The sequence below is a fragment of the Saccopteryx leptura genome, chromosome 8, assembly GCF_036850995.1.
Source record: "Saccopteryx leptura isolate mSacLep1 chromosome 8, mSacLep1_pri_phased_curated, whole genome shotgun sequence".
In the NCBI taxonomy this organism is placed as follows: domain Eukaryota; kingdom Metazoa; phylum Chordata; class Mammalia; order Chiroptera; family Emballonuridae; genus Saccopteryx; species Saccopteryx leptura.
Genome location: NC_089510.1, coordinates 75,384,659 through 75,403,584, shown reverse-complemented (window position 1 = coordinate 75,403,584; position 18,926 = coordinate 75,384,659). Strand labels below are relative to the sequence as shown.

The window sequence follows — 18,926 nt, the reverse complement described above, 5'->3', positions numbered from 1 at the left end:
CCCCCTCCTGCAGCCATGGCTTGACTGGAGCAAGTTGGACCCAGGCGCTGAGGATCGCTCCATGACCTTCACCTCTAGCACTAAGCAGAGCTCAGTTGCTGAGCAACAGAGCAACACCCCAGATGGGCAGAGCATCGCCCCCTAGTGGGCTTGCTGGGTGGATCCCAGTTGGGGCACATGTGGGAGTCTGTCTCTGCCACCCCTCTTCTTACTGAATTAAAAAGAAAAATGAACATTGTAGCTAAATACTCCAACTTACAAAGGAAAGGAGAATGAAATAGTATGAGAATGAGCCACAGTTTTAAGGTAAATGTGTCCAGTATAACACCTTGAAACCAAACAGCTGTAAGCAAAGCAAAATTAAAACTCAAGCATATGTTAAAAAATACAAGAAAACAAACACATTTTTATTTTGCTATGGATACTAGTTGATTCAATCCAGGCAAAACACCTAATACCTTTAAAAAGGAATTGGCTTGGACAACAGAATAGCTTCAAAATGCAAACTGAACTTTTCTACAATCTCTTGAGAGGTTACAGAAAATTATTCCTGGGTATATATTCAGATCGCCTCTATTCCCTCTGAAACCTCAAGAACTACATAGGAGTTTAAGGGGGAAAGGAAAAAACCCACAAAGACAGGATATGAGAGCAGGCAATGGCAACAAAATTTTGTAAGCTGGATAGTGGGAACTATTTTAGCAGACACTAAAAGGCTGAGATCATAGCAAATGGCCTGGGAAGGCAAGAAAGAAAATTACACTTTAGAACCTCCAAAAGGTCCAATACTACTGGAACCACATCTCTGGAACCAGGCAGGGGAAGGCTGGGGTACATACACTAAGACCACTGGAAAGTGTTCGAGAATGAGACTCCCAGGTTCCTCCTCCACTGAAGAGCCAGCTGGTTGAACATCCTGCACCAAAGACCTAAGACTGGTCAGCTAGAGAGAGTAAAAAAAGGGGTCTTTTCACTGAAAGAAAACAGCACAGTTGAGACTGGTAAAACTGCTGAAAATGGGGAATAAAGAAAGTTTACTTGCTAATTTTTTTGGTGCCCCCCCCCCCCAGCTTTCCTCCTGAAATTATCCTCAAACTGGCAGCCACCTTATATCCAGGTAGAAAAGTGGAAAATCCATCTCAGAGAACACGGCTAGCCCAAGGGGAGAAAATCCATAAAATCTATCATCTCCCAATGAAAGCTGGGCAGATTGTCCAATGAGGCCTGTAGAAAAGACCCCAACCATGTGTACAGGACTCAAAAACAGGCTTAGTGCCTCACTCTTAAGTATGACTAACAAACTAAGAATCACGGGAGTTTTAAGAAAATAGTCTAAAAATGAGGACAAGGGACTTAAAAAAAAAGGAAATAAAGCAACTTGGAAATCATAAAAGAATTATGTTTGAAGAGAACTTAAAATAAGGTTTTCATTAATAACCTTGGCACAACGAGACTTTTGTATTCATGAAACAAAGACTGGAAGCCTTAACAACAACAAATTTTATTTTTTTTTGTATATTTGTATTTTTCCAAAGTTAGAAGTGGGGAGGCAGACTCCCGTATGTGCCTGACTGGGATCAACCCAGCATGCTCACTAGGGGGTGACGCTCTGCCCATCGGGGCCATTGCTCCATTGCAGCCAGAGCCATACTAGTGCCTGAGGTGGAGGCCATGGATACGTCCTCAGCACCCGGGCCAACTTTGCTCCAATGGAGCCTCGGCTGCGGGAGGGGAAGAGAGAGACAGAGAGGAAGGAGAGGGGGAGGGGTGGAGAAGCAGATGGGCACTTCTCCTGTGTGCCCTGGCCAGAAATCGAACCCAGGACTTCCACACGCCAGGCTGATGCTCTACTGCTGAGCCAACCGGCCAGGGCCACAACAAAAAAATTTTTAACAGTAGAAAAAGGAAAAACCAAAACTTAACAGAAAGACCATTGAAAAAAAAAATGGCAAAGATTTCTCCTAAAACACTGGGCAAAAATAGACAGTTGGAAAATATGAGAGACTATAATAAAGTCTAAGAAAAGCAGAAGAAAATCAAACATCGAAATAATGGAAGTTCTAGAAAGAATAGCAATGGAGAAGAAATGCTAGCACTTAAATACCGCTCCCCTAATCTTCCTAGTATTATACAGCGTGTAACTTTCCAGATTGAAAAGGTCCATGCACACCAGCACAAGGAATGAAAATGGATCCACTCCAAGGCATACTGAGACTGGCAGAAAGGTCGAAGATTAGTGCATCAAAATTAAGATAAAACAAAAAATTAACTTAACTCTAGAGAATATTAAAAAACTGCATAGCAAAAGAAGTCATAGTATATATGTCCTGGCTCGGCAGTGAGTACTGTTCAGAAATTCACAATTATGTATACTCTGACTGACGTTCTAAACAAAATTCACAAATTGAGAAATAGCCCGTGGAATGTGGTGGGAGGAGGGGTGATAAAGCCAAATGCTCAAAAGATAATGCCTAAAAGTTCAGCTACCTTTTGGAAGCAGAAAATAATGGCTGGGGTCAAGGACTGCTGTGTTCTGGTAACACGTCACTTTGCATAATTTGTTATTAATGACAGTGTCGAATATGACTTGATGTGTATACTAATATTTTCTTTTCTGATAAAGTTAATATTAAAGAATCTTAAAGCCCTGGCCGGTTGGCTCAGTGGTAGAGCGTCGGCCTGGCATGCAGAAGTCCTGGGTTCGATTCCCGGCCAGGGCACACAGGAGAGGCGCCCATCTGCTTCTCCACCCCTCCCCCTCTCCTTCCTCTCTGTCTCTCTCTTCCCCTCCCGCAGCTAAGGCTCCAATGGAGCAAAGATGGCCCAGGCCCTGGGGATGGCTCTGTGGCCTCTGCCTCAGGCGCTAGAGTGGCTCTGGTTGCAACAGAGCGACGACCCGGAGGGGCAGAGCATCGCCCCCTGGTGGGCAGAGCGTTGCCCCTGGTGGGTGAGCCGGGTGGATCCCGGTCGGGCGCATGCGGGAGTCTGACTGTCTCTCCCCGTTTCCAGCTTCAGAAAAATACAAAAAAATACAAAAAGAATCTTAAAATAACTTTAAAGGATAAACATGCAAGTTATAATGATTTCTGGGAGAAAACCAATCAGTAAATAGTGGCATTTTATACATGCTCCTGATAAAAAGAATAATTTTAGGTAACAAATCACTATCACTTGTACATCCAAGTAGTGGTTCATGCTTACTTTCTGTTTAATTTTTTATTGAATTTATTGGGGTAACTGATTAATAAAATCTTATGGGTTAAAAAAATTTTTTTTAATTACAGTTGCAGATGTCCTGGGTTTGATTTCCAACCAAGGGACACAGGAAAAGTGCCCATCTGCTTCTCCATCCCTCCCCCTCTCATTTCTCTCTCTCTCTCTCTCTCTCTCTCTCTTTCTCTTTCTCTCTCTCTTTCTCCTTCCCTCCTGCAGTCATGGCTCAATGGAGTGAGTTGGCCCCTAGTGCTTCCACCTCAGGTGCTAAAAAAAAAAATGGCTCGGGGGGGATCCCGATGGGGCGCATGCAAGAAGCTGTCTCTGCCTCCCCTCTTCCCAATAAATTAAAAAAAAAATTATACAGTTGCAAGGACAGAACTCAGAGTATGGGGCTAAGGAAAGAAAAGACCTGTTCCAAAAGAAAGACAATCCACAACAGTTACAATGTTTCCTGCAAGTTATAAGAAAACTGTAATTCAGAAAAGACTACACTGAATTATATTCACAGTTCATCTTTATATTAAAACTTAAACACAAAAATATCCCCCCTCTCTCTCTCTCTCTCTCTCGGAAGCAGGACCACATTTTTCCTTCCCCTTCCCCCAGAAACACAGCTTTGCTCTCTCTCTCTCAAGCTCCAAGGGCTCTTCTTTTGCCTCTAACTTATTTCCTGAGCCCACACCCCAGCAGACTCACTTTTTCTACCTCTGTGACTTTCTAAATAAATATTCACTTGTATTTGGGAAAGAAAACATGACAGAACTAGATGTTAACTCTTCAGAAAACAAAAATATGATTATGATTTCTGGGCTGTAACTGCACTCAGAGGGCAACAATAACCATGAATAAGAATAAGAATTGCTGGGGCCCTGGCTGGTTGGCTCAGTGGTAGAGCGTTGGCCTGGCGTGCAGAAGTCCCGGGTTCAATTCCCGGCCAGGGCACACAGGAGAAGCGCCCATCTGCTTCTCCACCCCTCCTCCCTCCTTCCTCTCTGTCTCTCTCTTCCCCTCCCGCAGCCGAGGCTCCACTGGAGCAAAGATGGCCCGGGCACTGGGGATGGCTCCTTGGCCTCTGCCCCAGGCGCTAGGGTGGCTCTGGTCACAACAGAGCGTCGCCCCCTGGTGGGCAGAGCGTTGCCCCTGGTGGGCGTACCGGGTGGATCCCGGTCGGGCACATGCGAGAGTCTGTCTGACTGTCTCTCCCCGTTTCCAGCTTCAGAAAAAAAAAAAAAAAAGAATTGCTGGGCAGCCATTCCCCACATTTGGGATGTCCAGGAGCCTCAAACAACAGATGGGAACCTCTTCATATTCCCGAACAAAACCAAAATCCAATGTGGACTTAGATACTAACCTGCACGATCTCCTTTTAGTGTGTCCCACACATTACAATTAAAATCATCATAACCAGCTAACAGGAGGCGCCCACTCTTTGAGAAGGCTACAGAGGTGATTCCACAGATAATATTGTCATGAGAATACAGTAACAACTCTTGGTCTGCGCGAAGGTCAAAGAGACGGCAAGTGGCATCATCCGAGCCAGTGGCAAAGGCATATCCATTTGGAAAAAACTGTCAAGAAAAGCAACGTTTATTCCATTGACATGTACAAAAATAATGTGATATTGTAATAATAGACTCTGGGATTAAAAAGACCTAGAATCAAATTCCAACTTGGCTTCTTACCAGGTGAGTGCTGTTGGGCAGTACAGATTCTTAAATACTTGGGGCCTTAGTTTCAGTTTTAGAGTGTTGGTTAGGATCAAGTGAAACGACACACGCCAAGTACATAGCCTACTGTTTAGCACATAGCAAGTATTCAGTGAATATAGGCTCTGGTCCTCTATATATCTTATTAAAGTATTTAAATATAAATATCACTATTGTAGTTATATATGTGTACTCTTAAAGAAATGCTTCAAAATCCCATTATGAGAAACAAATTGGAGTTTATAAATGGGGACATGACTCATTCCAGTTAGACTAGGTTATAAAGTTAAGCTACTGGTAAGGAAAACTATGCATTATTGGTTTGTGAATCCATTTCTGCAAATACTGGCCCTTCTCAACATTGATTTTTTTTAAGTGAGGAGAAAGAGAAAAGGACAGACATGGGGAGGAGCAGGAAACATCAACTCCCATATGTGCCCTGACCAGGCAAGGCTAGGGTTTCAAACCGGCAACCTTAGTGTTCCAGGTCGACCCTTTATCCACTGAGCCACCACAGGTCAGGCTCAACCTTGATTTTTTTATAAAGACAAAATAAATTTGTCAAAATAACTTTGTCACATTTTTTTATAAAGACAAAATAAATTTGTCATAACGGATACCTGTATTACTTTTGTGAACTAATTGTTCATGACCTTTGCTTATTTTTTACTGTGCTATTAGTATTTAATTTGATTTGTAGGAATATAAACTTCTTTTATTTGTTACAAGTATTATTTTATATTTATCATTTGCTTTCTAATACTGTTTACTTTTTTAAAATATAATGCAATTTTTTAATTTTTATGTAGTCAAATTTGTTTTTTCCCTTTGAAATTTCTTTCACTTTTTATAAACAAAATCAGTCTGTCCCAGGATATTATCTAATATTCAATTATATTTTCTTCTAGTTTCTTTTTTAATAATTTCATTTATCATATCTTAATTTTTTTATCCATCTGGTATTTGTTTGATAATACGGCATTCAGTGTAAGGATCTAACTCAATTTTCTAATATGTAGTTAGGTGATTGTCCCAGCTATTAATTAAATAATATTTCTACTCATTTTGTTGCTACATCTATAATTCACTAAACTCTTATATACACAAAAATGTTAGTTTGAGTTTTCATTCTGCTCTTTTTAGCACCTGTATCACACTTTCTGGAGTCACTCTAACTTGATAGTAAATGTTACCTGGCATGTTAACACAGCCCTGCTATTCTGCTTCCCACCCTTCTGTTCTCTCCCTTCTTCCCACTTGAGTTTCACAGACATTTGATCAAGTCTCTTTTCTCTATATTCCTCTGGTTCTCTCAAAAATAAAAATCTCCTGGGTTTTGATTAAAATTTGTAGTAAACCTAAACATTACTTAGAGGGATAAATGACTGGTTTGTAATATGCAGTCTTCCCATTCAGGAACATGGAATTTTAAGATATGTTTTACTTTGTAAATATTTTTGATCATCTTCATCAAGATTCTGCACAGTTCTTGCTAAGTTAATTTCTTGTTTATTTTATAATTTTGTCAATAGGATTTTCTTCCTTTCTCTTTTCTACCTGGCTATTGTTGGTATAGCAAAGTTACTAATTTTAAAATAGTTTTTAATCCAGAAAATACACTGAACTCTTTTTGGGGGTATCTAGATAGCTAAACACCACCTGCAAATGATAGTTTTTCCTACTTTCTAAATTCAGCCTGTTATTTCAGTTTGGAGTCTAAACTATAAAAGGCAGAAATCATCAGACTGTAAAAATGCAAGACCCAACTACTGTCTGCAAGAAAATGATTTTGAATATAAAGACACAAATGGGTTAGGAGTCGCCGGTTGGCTCAGTGGTAGAGCACTGGCCCAGTGTGTGGAAGTCCCAGGTTCAATTCCCAGTCAGGGAAGAAAGAAGCGACCGTTTGCTTCTCTACCCTTCTCTCTGTCTTTCTCCCCCTCCCACAGCAATGGTTCAAATGGTTTGAGCAAGTTGGGCCCAGGCACCGAGGATGGCTCCATGACCTCACCTCAGGCAGTGAAATCACTCAGTTGCCAAGCAACGGAGCAGCAACCCCAGATAGGAAGAGCAGCTCCGTGTAGGGAGCTTACCAGGTGGATCCCTGACCAGATGCCTCCCCGCCTCTCACTTAATGAAAAATAAATAAATAATTAAAAATTAAAAAAAAAAAAATCCTGACCAGGTGGTGGCACAGTGGAAAGAGCGTCAGACTGGGATGCAGAAGGTCCAGTTTCGAAACCCGAGGTCTCAGGCTTGAAAGCAGGCTCATCACTTGAACTCGGGTCGCTGGCTTGAGCGTGTGATCATAGACATGACCCCGTGGTCACTGGTTCGAGCCCAAAGGTCACTGGCTTGAAGCCCAAGGTTGCTGGCTTGAGCCCAAGGTCGCTGGCTTAAGCAAGAGGTCAGTAGCTCTGCTGCAGCCTCCCAGTCAAGGCACATATGAGAAAGCAGTCAATGAACAACTAAGGAGCCACAACAAAGAGCCACAACGAAGAACTGATGCTTCCCACCTCTCCTTTTCTGTCTTTCCCTATGTCTCTCAATCTGTCACTGTCACAAAAAAATAAAGACACAAATAGGTTAAAAGTAAAAGAAGAAAAAAGATATGCCCATGCTAACACTAATAAAAAGAAAACCAAGATAGTTCTATTAATATCAAATATTTCAGAGCAAATAACATTACCAGGGATAAAGAATAATAATAATGATAAAGGAATCTATTCATTAAAAGATATAATATTACTAAACATTTATGCTTTGACATACATGAAGCAAAAATCTAACAGAATGCAAATGAAAATGGATGAATTCACAATTAAAGATTTCAACACCCCCTTTTCAATAATGAATAGAAAGAGCCGACAAAAATAAGGATACAGAAGACGAGTAACTCTTGGAGACATACAATTCAACCCATAACAACCAGACTAATCAGGAAAAAAAACTAAGACAAATTACCAATATCATAAATGAGATATCCTACGGATTAAATAGATATCACAATAATAAAGGAATATTGTGAATAACTTGAACACACTTGTGGATATCCACCTTCTTTGCTCAAGATGATCTATTCCTCAGTATTTGGATACAGAATTTACTGTTCACCTGCAAATAAATACCTAAGCCTATGAATACAACTTTTTTTTTAAATAAAACCTTTACTATTTGGGAATGCAATGTTATGAGAGCATATTATTATTATTATTTGGACAAAGACAGAGAGAGGGACACATAGGGACAGACAGACAAGAAGGGATAGAGATGAGAAACATCAGTTTTTCATGGCGGTAACTTAGTTGTTCATTGATTTCTTTCTCATATGTGCCTTGACTGTGGGGCTACAGCAGACCGAGCGACCCCTAGCTCAAGCCAGCAATCTCTGGGCTCAAGCCAGTGACAATAGGGTCATATCTATGATCCTGCACTCAAGCCAGATGAGCCTGCACTCAAGCCAGGACCTCGGAGTTTCAAACCTGGATCCTCTGTGTCCCAGTCTGACGCTCTATCCACTGCGCCACCGTCTGGTCAGGTGAGAGCACATTATTTATAAGAATCCTTGTAGGCAATTTGTTGTGAAAATCCTGCTGTAGAGTTCAGCAGTTTAATTGCACAATTAATTTTCCTCAGAAATGCTATTCACTTACACTGACAGCATTAATATCTGACACATGTCCAGAGAAAGACTGTCTACACATTCCATCTCGAATATCCCATAACTTGGAAGAGGCATCACAAGCACCAGAAACAAAAGTCCTCATGTCAGGACTCAGAGAAAGACTCATCACATCTCCAGAGTGCCCAGTGAATGTGGTAGTCTGCTGGGCAGTTTCGATGTCCCATAAAGCACTGTAAGAAAAATAAATAAAAATAATGACTATTATATCTCCTTCGTTTTTTGGTGGGTTTTCTTGTTGTTGTTTTTTTACAGAGACAGAGAGTCAGAGAGAGGAACAGATAGGGACAGACAGGAACGAAGAGAGATGAGAAGCATCAATCATCAGTTTTTCATTGCGACACCTTAGTTGTTCATTGATTGCTTTCTCATACGTGCCTTGACCATGGGGCTACAGCAGACCGAGTAACCCCTTGCTCAAGCCAGCGACCTTGGGTCCAAGCTGGTGAGCTTTGCTCAAACCAGATGAGCCTGTGCTCAAGCTGGCGACCTCGGGGTCTCGAACCTGGGTCCTCTGAATCCCAGTGCGACACTCTATCCACTGCACCACTGCCTGGTCAGGCTATATCTTCTTACATTAGTTCCTACTACCACCCTCAACCCCAAATCAGTGTCCTTCTGGAATAAACTTACCAATTTGTATCTCCTGAACTTGTAACAATTTGGCTGTCATCCAAAAAACGACAGCAGGACAAGTAGCCTACAGCAAAGACAGTGACATATTTTAGGTTATTGTTGACAAAACCAGTTGGCATATGAAATACTAATGTATAGTCTTTAAAATATAATACCTGGGCAACAGTGTTTGTTAGTACAATTTACAGTTCTACTTTAAATGACTTTAAACTCTATGCTGTCTGAAACTAAATTTTATCAACTCTCAGGTATTTACTGTGTCAATGACATAATGTTGGGCACTATGAAAGTTACAACTTGAGTAAGACACAGTCCTTCTCCCCCCCCCCCCCCACTACAATTACCTGAGAGAAACTGATTCTCCTCTCAAATCATTATAACCTATGGCAGATGGGATTAAGTACTTTGGAGAAAAATGAAAAGTATTGTGAGAAATTAGAACCACCCCAGTGAAGGCTTCATGAAAAAGGTGGCATTTGAATGCTCAGAATTCACCAGTATTTCAATATGGAAATGGCAGGAAAATGCCATTGTAGAGACCTCAGAGAGGTCTGCAAAGAATTCAGAGCAGCAGAAGCCTGATGAGTGGCAAAAAATTCCTTATTAACAGTGCTAACCAAATGCTACACCACTGCCTTCCGGCAAATAAAGCAACATGCTATCACAGTGACAAATACTTCATAAATGTTATCTTAACATATCATTCCAAGTACATAATTAAGTATACAATGCCCAAATCCCATCATTGTTATATGGTTGCAGAGAATACAGAAATTAATATTTGCTTTCTCTTTGTATTTTTTATTGTTTCAATTTCTGGCAATAAATTTATCATATTTTTAAAAATAATATTTCTTCTTTAAGAAAAATAGGACAGCATTCAGTGGAGCTCACCGATGTGACCTGGTAACTCCCGGCTCACTCTCACATTTCCCTCTCTGGTCTTTAAATTATATATAGAGCAGATGTTGTCCAGTCCTCCGCAAGCAACATAGTTACCAGAGGGAGCATAGGCACAGGTCATCACCCAGGAGGACCTCAGAGGGATAGCATGCATCTGTAAAACAAGTACAGCACAAAAACTATGACTACGTAAGGACAGGCATTCATCTTCCCAACCTATTTCCAACAGAGAAAATATTACTAAATAGTAAATGCATCTTAGGGCAAAATAAAGAATGCAATGGATTGAGAAAGGAAACAATAATAAGCAAAATACTCATGCTCACTGAAATGCCTATTTGTTTTTCTGAATTATAAATAATTTGATTTCACTGCTCTTTTCAGAAATTATTCTTTTCAGAGAAGCAAAAACAAATATTTCAATGCTATATAACAATTTGGAATATTAGTGGAAAACATTAAAGATAAAAAATGCCATAAATTTCTTTGGTTTTGTAGTAGTATGCAAAAGAATTTACTCCAACATAGCATTGAGTAATACAAGTATCGAGTCAATTAAAATGGCTCTTCCATGAAGAGAGATGGCTCTTCAATGACAAAGCACATACTCTGGGCTCAAATTTAAACAATGATGTGAATAGTTTGCACCGATCTGTTCATACCACTATCTAGTGCCTTCTTACCCAACACCAATCACTTGAATGTCAAGCAGCAAAATTTAAGGTGTATGGGACTAGCAAGGATGAATGGTCCATACAGAACATCAACATATCATGTGATTACTACTATGCTCTTACTTAACCTAAAATAATTTAATATGCAAATTTTTAGTTTCAGTTATATTTTTAGGAAAATATAACTGAAAGACACATGTTCAATGCCAATTAATAAAGAAAAACTGTTATAATGCAAATCTGATTTAGCTACCTTTAAATTCTCAACCAGGCTGAAGATACCGTTTACTTCACAAACTAATACTTCTTAAACTTTAATAGTGATATAAGCGGGCCCTGACCAGGTAGCTCAGTTGGTGAGAGCATCGTCCAAATATGTAAAGGCTATGAGTTTGACTCCCAATCAGGGCACATACAAGAATTGACCGATAAATGCATAAATAAGTAGAACAAATCAATGTTTCCCTTTCTCAAATCAATAAATACATTTTAGCCTGACCAGGCGGTGGCGCAGTGGATAGAGCGTTGGACTGGGATGTGGAAGACTCAGGTTCGAGACCCCGAGGTTGCCAGCTTGAGTGTGGGCTCATCTGGTTTGAGCAAAAGCTCACCAGCTTAAGCCCAAGGTTACTGAGCTTGAGCAAGGGGTTACTTGGTCTGCTGAAGGCCCGCGGTCAAGGCACATATGAGAAAGCAATCAATGAACAACTAAGGTGTTGCAACACGCAACGAAAAAAAAACTAATGATTGATGCTTCTCATCTCTCCATACCTGTCTGTCTGTCCCTGTCTATCCCTCTCTCTGACTCTCTCTGTCTCTGTTAAAAAAATAAATAAATAAATACATTTTAAAAATGGTGATATAAGTGTACACAGAATCTAAAGGTATTTGGCTTGTGAACATTTTCCTGAAGCTTTTTTCTCTTCTTTCTTTTCTTTCTTCTTTTCCTTTCCTTCCCTTTCTTTTTTTCTTTCTCTTCTCTCTCTCTATCTATCTTTCTTTTTAGGTGAGAGGAGGGGAGATAACAAGGCCGAATCCCACATGGCCCCAACTGGGATCCATCCACCCAGCAACCCCATCATGGCTGATACTCAAGTACCAAGCTATTTTTATAGCACCTGAGGCTGATGCGCTCCAATGCAGCCGTCCTCGGTGCCTGAGCCACCCAACTGGCTGTGGGAGGGGAAGAGGGAGAGAAGGGGAAGAAGAAGAGAGAGAGAAGCAGATGGCTGCATCTCCTGTGTGCCCTGACCAGGAATCGAACCTGGGACATCCATATGCCAAGCTGACGCTCTATTCACTGAGCCACCGGCCAGGGTGGAAGCTTTTCCACTACCACTCAACACCTGTATGTCAGAGATTCCTTCCAGTGGACACATTAGGGGGACCCACTGGTTTTTACCAGCAAGAGATCTAATGTTGTAATTTGCCTCCCATCTACTGTCTCTTCTGAGCAGTCCAGAAACAAATCAATGCCTAGAGTAGACAAAAGAAAAGCTTCATACTAGCATTCTGGCTTACTCACAAATAGAAATAAAATCTGAGGTCAGTGTCATTTTAGAAAATGAGAATTTGTTTAAAAAATCATTTATATGTAAAACTTATGTCCTCTTTTCTAATATTTAAATATGAAATACGAGAGTCTAGTAAAATACATTAAACAATATTCTTGCAGTTGTTTTTAGGAATAAAAAAGGGGCTATACATTAAAACAAACACTAAGCCTCAAGAGAGGATCTAGATTAAAATAAATGAAATAAATTTATATTAGAAGGAAACTACAGTTGGAAGTAAAGGGAAGAACTGATGAACATCTTTTCAAATAATAGGTTACATAAGAGAATGATTAAGAAATTCTACCTTATTTGTTGTATAGCTATCCCAAATAATTAATTTTCCATCTTGGGAAGCACTGACTAGTAGCCTAGAGGAACAAACAAAAATAATTTGACACTTAGAGGAAAGAATAGTTTAAGTTAGTTATGCATCACATTAATGTAGAACAGTTCAGAAAAAATATATATAATTTTTCAAATTAAAAATCTGACACCAAAAAACTGTCTCTCAACTTTAAAAGAAATTTATTCTGCATGCCAAAATTCTGAACATAACGTAAAATTTAACAAAATTTAGACATTTAACCAAAAAATGTCTTTGGTTATAATTCAACTTTTTCATGGTGACAGCATTCTAGGTCCTTATTCAACATTCTGGTAGGTTTTAGCTGACTGGTATGTGTTTACTGATTTAAATTTAATGACAATATAGAGTACTTAAATGTAAGCCTAACAACCCTATTTAATTTAATCAAAAATATCAATTAAGAGCCTGTGAATGCAAGGTAGTATTATGAGTACAAAACAGAAAATACCCCCTATCTTTAAGGTTTCTACCATCAGGTACATAAGATATTTACACATATTTATAAGAAATCAAGTAAGTGAAAATTGTCAGAAAAGTGGTATAAAATAAATGCCAAAGGAGCATAAAAAAAAGGAAAATACCTGCTACTGAATTAATCTAGTCTCACAAAAAGAGAATGCATCTTGAAAAAATAAAATTTGAAGAGCTAAAGATAGATATGTACTTCCAGCTTTGTGAATTTAGGTAATAATTATGGAAGTATACAGTAACTTGTACCTAGCAATATTCAACAATATTTACTAATTCACTGAAACTTCAGGGTTAATATAGAACAGAACTGCTTTTGGTATAGGAAAAAACAAAGTATAATACCCCACTGCAAAGAAAAATCCTAAACAGTTTACCTGGGTAATCTGATAATGGGTATTTTTGAGAGAGAATTTATTGTCCATAGGCAAGGTTTCTAAACCTTTAAAGTGTGACTGAGTATTTTTAGTGACAGCAAAGTCTTCATAGTGGATGCATTTTCTGCAAACATTTCATAAATATAGTTTGTAACTATAAAAATTATTTGTTTTAAAGGAGACGCTAATGATTGTTCTTAATGAATACAATTCTACATACAGTTAGACAATGGTAAGAACAAACCTGGAGTCATATCCCCAGTGCATAGCATAGATTTTAGCTAGGTGCCCCCTCAGTGTACGTCTTGTTCGCATTTGAATCCGACCCACGGAATCCATATTTGCTGTGATCTTTAGAAAAACATGAATGTTATTCTTTACCTTAGACATAGCTCAGAAAATAAAGTAGAAATAATTAATAGGCAAAAATAAGACACAAACCAAATTTAGAGCAATTGAAGATAATTTAATGAAAGTAATTCCACAGAATAATTATAGGGTCAGTATGTAGTTCAAGAAAAAGTATGACTGATTTAAAATTATGCTATCGGCACACCTTCCAACAAGAATATCTTCTGTAGACTATTAACTAAAAAAAACAGATATACCTCCCAACTTTAGCAAAAAGCAAACAAACAAAAAAACCCCAAAACAAAAAACCCCCCACAAAAAACAGCCCAAATAAAATCTAATAGATGATCAAAGAGTAAAATGTATAATTTAAACTGTCTATAAGAAAGCCAGTTTTATATGTATTTATAAAGCATATAAAATATTTCCTTAATGAAAATTATCAATGTTAAACTAACAAAACCTTCCTGAGAGTCTATATGATAAAAGAAAAAAGCTCATCAGAGTATAGCAAAAAGAATCTAGAAGTTACCTAAAAAGAAACATACAAGAATTGACATATTTTATAGTACTTATTTTCCACAGACTTGTATTTTAACAAGTATGCCTTTAAAAGCACTTGTACAGCATCTGACAAATTACAAAGTGTTTGTAAAGATCTCAGTCTTTTCAATTAAATACTAATAAAAAGAATCTAAATGTCGTCTTCACGAGTGCGAAGCTGTTCCATGTGAAGTAGTCAAGGAAACCGAGGGGAAACTTTACCTGAACAAGCGTTGCGTCGTCACAGGCTTTCCTGGCATCCTGCAGTCAAGGAAAAGGATAACACAGTAAGACACGGAAATCACTAGATACAATTTCAAATACTCGTTTCACTGCAAATATAGATTTGTAAATGCATTTTATTACTGTTCCATATAATCTTATTTAAAACAACTTTTATCAATATAAAATTCACATAACAAAATTACCATTTAAGCCATCTTGAGGTGGATAGTTCAGAGGTTAGTATATTTATAATGTTGTGCAACCATCACCACTACACAATTCCAGAACGCTGTCATCACTCCAAATAAAGAAACCCTCGTCTCTCATTCCTTGGTAATCATTAATTTACTTTCCTATTTCTGTGGATTTGCCTCTCCCGGACATTTTATAAAAATGGAGTCATACAATAGTTGACCTTTTGTGTCTGGCTTCTTTCTCTTAGTGTAACGTTTTCAAGGTTCATCCATGTGGTAGCACATGTCAATACTTCATTTACTTTTATGGCCAAATAATATTCCATTAACTAACTGATGGACATTTAAGTTGTTTCCACTTATTTTTAAGTTATTTATTGTGTTTACATAGATTCTATTGTCTCCCCAAAAGCATCCCCCCTCCCCCATATTCCCCCAACATCTACCCTGCACCACTCCCAACAGCTCCCTTCCCCCTTCCCTTCAGGTTTAATTCCATTCCTCAGTTCACATTGTTCCTTGGATTCCTCAAATGAGTGAGGTCATATGATATTTTTCTTTCTCTGCCTGGCTTATTTCACTCAACATAATAGTTTCCAGGTCCATCCATCTTGCTGCAAAAGGTGGTATTTCCTTCTTCCTCATAGCCCCATAGGATTCCATTGTATATAGGAACCACAGCTTTTTAATCCACTCGTCCACTGATGGACACTTGGGATGTTTCCAGTTCTTCGCAATTGTGAACAATGCTGCCATAAACACGGGGGTGCATTTCTTTTTTTTTTCAGTCGGTGATAAGTGGGATGGCTGGGTCAAAGGGCAGTTCCATTTTTTTTGTTGTTGTTGTTGGTATTTTTCTGAAGCTGGAAACGGGGAGAGACAGTCAGACAGACTCCCGCATGCGCCAGACCGGGATCCACCCGGAACGCCCACCAGGGGCGACGCTCTGCCCACCAGGGGGCGATGCTCTGCCCCTCCGGGGCGTTGCTCTGCCGCGACCAGAGCCACTCTAGTGCCTGGGGCAGAGGCCAAGGAGCCATCCCCAGTGCCCAGGCCATCTTTGCTCCAATGGAGCCTTGGCTGCGGGAGAGGAAGAGAGAGACAGAGAGGAAGGAGAGGGGAAGGGTTGAGAAGCAAATGGGCGCTTCTCCTATGTGCCCTGGCTGGGAATCGAACCCGGGTCCCCCGCACGCCAGACCGACACTCTACCGCTGAGCCAACCGCCAGGGCCCATTTTTAATTTTTTGAGGAATCTCCATACTGTTTTCCACAGTGGCTGCACCAGTCTGCATTCCCACCAGCAGTGCAGGAGGGTTCCCTTTTCTCCACATGCTTGCCAGCACTTATTCTGTGTTGTTTTGTTGATGAGCGCCATTCGGACTGGTGTGAGGTGGTATCTCATTGTGGTTTTAATTTGCATTTCTCTAATGATTAGTGATGTTGAGCATTTTTTCATCTCTCTATTGGCCATCTGTATGTCCTCTTTGAAGTGTTTATTCATTCCTTGTGCCCATTTTTTTTTTCTGAAGCTGGATAGGGGGAAGCAGTCAGACAGGCTCCCGCATGCACCTGACCGGGATCTATCCGGCATGCTCACCAGGGGGCGATTCTCTGCCCATCTGGGGCGTCACTCTGTTGAATCCAGAGCCATTCTAGCGCCTGAGGCAGAGGCCATAGAGCCATCCTAAGTGCCCGGGCCAACTTTGCTCCAATGGAGCTTTGGCTGCAGGAGGGGAAGAGAGAGACAGAGAGGAAGGAGAGGGGGAGGGGTGGAGCTGCAGATGGGCGCTTCTCCTGTGTCCCAGGCCGGGAATCGAACCCAGGACTCTTGCACGCCAGGCCGATGCTCTACCATGTGCCCACTTTTTCATTGGATTGTTTGTCTTCCTGGTGTTGAGTTTTACAAGTTCTTTATAAATTTTATTTATTAACCCCTTATCAGATGTATAGTCGAATATATTCTCCCATTGTGTGGTTTGTCTTTTTATTCTATTCATATTATCTTTAGCTGTGCAAAAGCTTTTTATTTGATATAGTCCCATTTGTTTATCCTGTCTTTTATTTCACTTGCCTGTGGAGATAAATCAGCTAATATATCGCTGCGAGAGATGTCAGAGAGCTTACTGCCTATGTTTCTTCTAAGATGCTTATGGTTTCACAGCTTCAAGTCCTTTATCCATTTTGAATTTTTGTGAATGGTGTAAGTTGGTGGTCTAGTTTCATTTTTTTGCATGTACCTGTCCAATTTTCCCAACACCATTTGTTAAAGAGACTGTCTTTACTCCATTGTATGCTCTTACCTCCTTTGTCAAATATCAATTGTCCATAAAGATGTGGGTTTATTTCTGGGATCTCAGTTCTGTTCCATTGATCTATATGCCTGTTCTTATGCCAGTACCAAGCTATTTTGAGTACAATGGCCTTATAGTATAACATGATATCAGGGAGCTTGATACCTCCCACTTTATTCTTCTTTTTCAAGATTGCTGAGGCTATTCGTGTTCTTTTTTGGTTCCATATAAATTTTTGGAATGTGTTCTATATCTTTGAGGTATGTCATTGGTATTTTAATTGATATTTCATTGAATTTATAAATTGCTTTGGGTAATATAGACATTTTAATGATGTGTATTCTTCCTAACCATGAGCACTGTATATGCTTCCACTTGTTTGTGTCTTCCTTGATTTCTTTTATCACTTTTATAATTTTCTGAGTACAAGTCTTTAACCTCCTTGGTTAAATTTATTCCTAGGAACTTTATTTTTTGTTGCAATAGTGAACGAGATTGTTTCCTTAATTTCTCTTTCTGACATTTCATTGTTTGTGTATAAAAATGCCTCTGATTTCTGTGTATCAATTTTATATCCTGCCACCTTGCTGAATTCGTTTATCAGGTCCAGTAGTTTTTTGACTGAGACTCTAGGGCTTTCTATATACAGTATCATATCATCTGCAAATAATGATAGTTTTACTTCTTCTTTTCCAATTAGGATGCCTTTTATTTCTTCTTGTCTGATTGCTGTGGCTAGGACTTCCAGAACTATGTTGAATAAGAATGGTGAAAGGGGGCACCCCTGACTTGTTCCTGATTTTAGGGGAATTCCTTTTAATTTTTGCCCATTGAGTATGATGTTGGATGTGGGTTTGTGATAGATGGCCTTTATCATGTTGAGGTATGTTCCCTGTATTCCTACTTTGTTAAGAGTTTTGATCATAAATGAGTGCTAGATTTTATCAAATGCTTTTTCTGCATCTATTGAAATTATCATGTGGTTTTTCTCCTTCCTTTTGTTTATGTGGTGAATCACATTGATTGATTTACAAATGTTGTACTATCCTTGCCTACCCAGAATAAATCCCACTTGATCATGGTGTACGATTTTTTTCATATATTGCTGGATCTGGCTTGCTAATATTTTTTTGAAAATTTTAGCATCTAAATTCATCAGGGATATTGGCCTATAATTTTCTTTCTTGACAAGTGGAGCAGCCATTTTCCCCGATCTCCTGGTCAGTGCGCGCAGATAGTGGGCGAGAGATTCCTCCGAGTGCCTCAGCAGTGGGAACTCGTGTTACTCCACAGAGTGGCAGAGTCAGAGACCTTTGTGTGGGGCAAAAGTGGAATCTCCGGGCCACGCCAGCGTCCTGAAAAAGCCGCGCACAGGGAGGGAGCGAGAGCCAATTCCAACACTTTTCCGTGCGGGCAGGGGTTTCACTCAGAGTGTGAGACTGCCGGCCTGATATCCTGGTCTGCGCGCGCAGATAGTGAGCGAGAGATTCCTCCGAGTGCCTCGGCAGTGCGCGCCCCTGTTATCCCACAGAGGGGCAGAGTCAGGGGCCTTTGTGTGGGCCAAAAACGGAATCTCCAGGCCGCCCCAGCGCCCTGAAAAAGCCGCGCATGAGGAGGGAGCAAGAGCCAATTCTAACATTGGAACTTTTCCGAGGGTGGGGGTTTCACTCAGAGGGTGAGACTACCGGCCTAATATCCTGGTCTGCGCACAGATAGTGAGCGAGAGTTTCCTCTAAG

At 40.0% G+C, this 18,926-nt stretch overlaps 1 protein-coding gene across 1 annotated transcript in view; it reads right to left on the bottom strand.

Moving 5' to 3' along the window:
* Nucleotides 1-18,926, bottom strand: part of GNB4 (G protein subunit beta 4) — a 71,292-nt gene that overhangs the window by 7,789 nt on the left and 44,577 nt on the right. The window contains exons 3-9 of the mRNA XM_066347431.1: nucleotides 14,702-14,740; nucleotides 13,830-13,936; nucleotides 12,678-12,741; nucleotides 10,135-10,297; nucleotides 9,238-9,304; nucleotides 8,576-8,777; nucleotides 4,568-4,784 (exon numbers count right to left, since the gene is read on the bottom strand). Coding sequence (XP_066203528.1) covers nucleotides 4,568-4,784; nucleotides 8,576-8,777; nucleotides 9,238-9,304; nucleotides 10,135-10,297; nucleotides 12,678-12,741; nucleotides 13,830-13,936; nucleotides 14,702-14,740 — 859 coding nt within the window. The remainder of the gene's footprint in view (nucleotides 1-4,567; nucleotides 4,785-8,575; nucleotides 8,778-9,237; nucleotides 9,305-10,134; nucleotides 10,298-12,677; nucleotides 12,742-13,829; nucleotides 13,937-14,701; nucleotides 14,741-18,926) is intronic.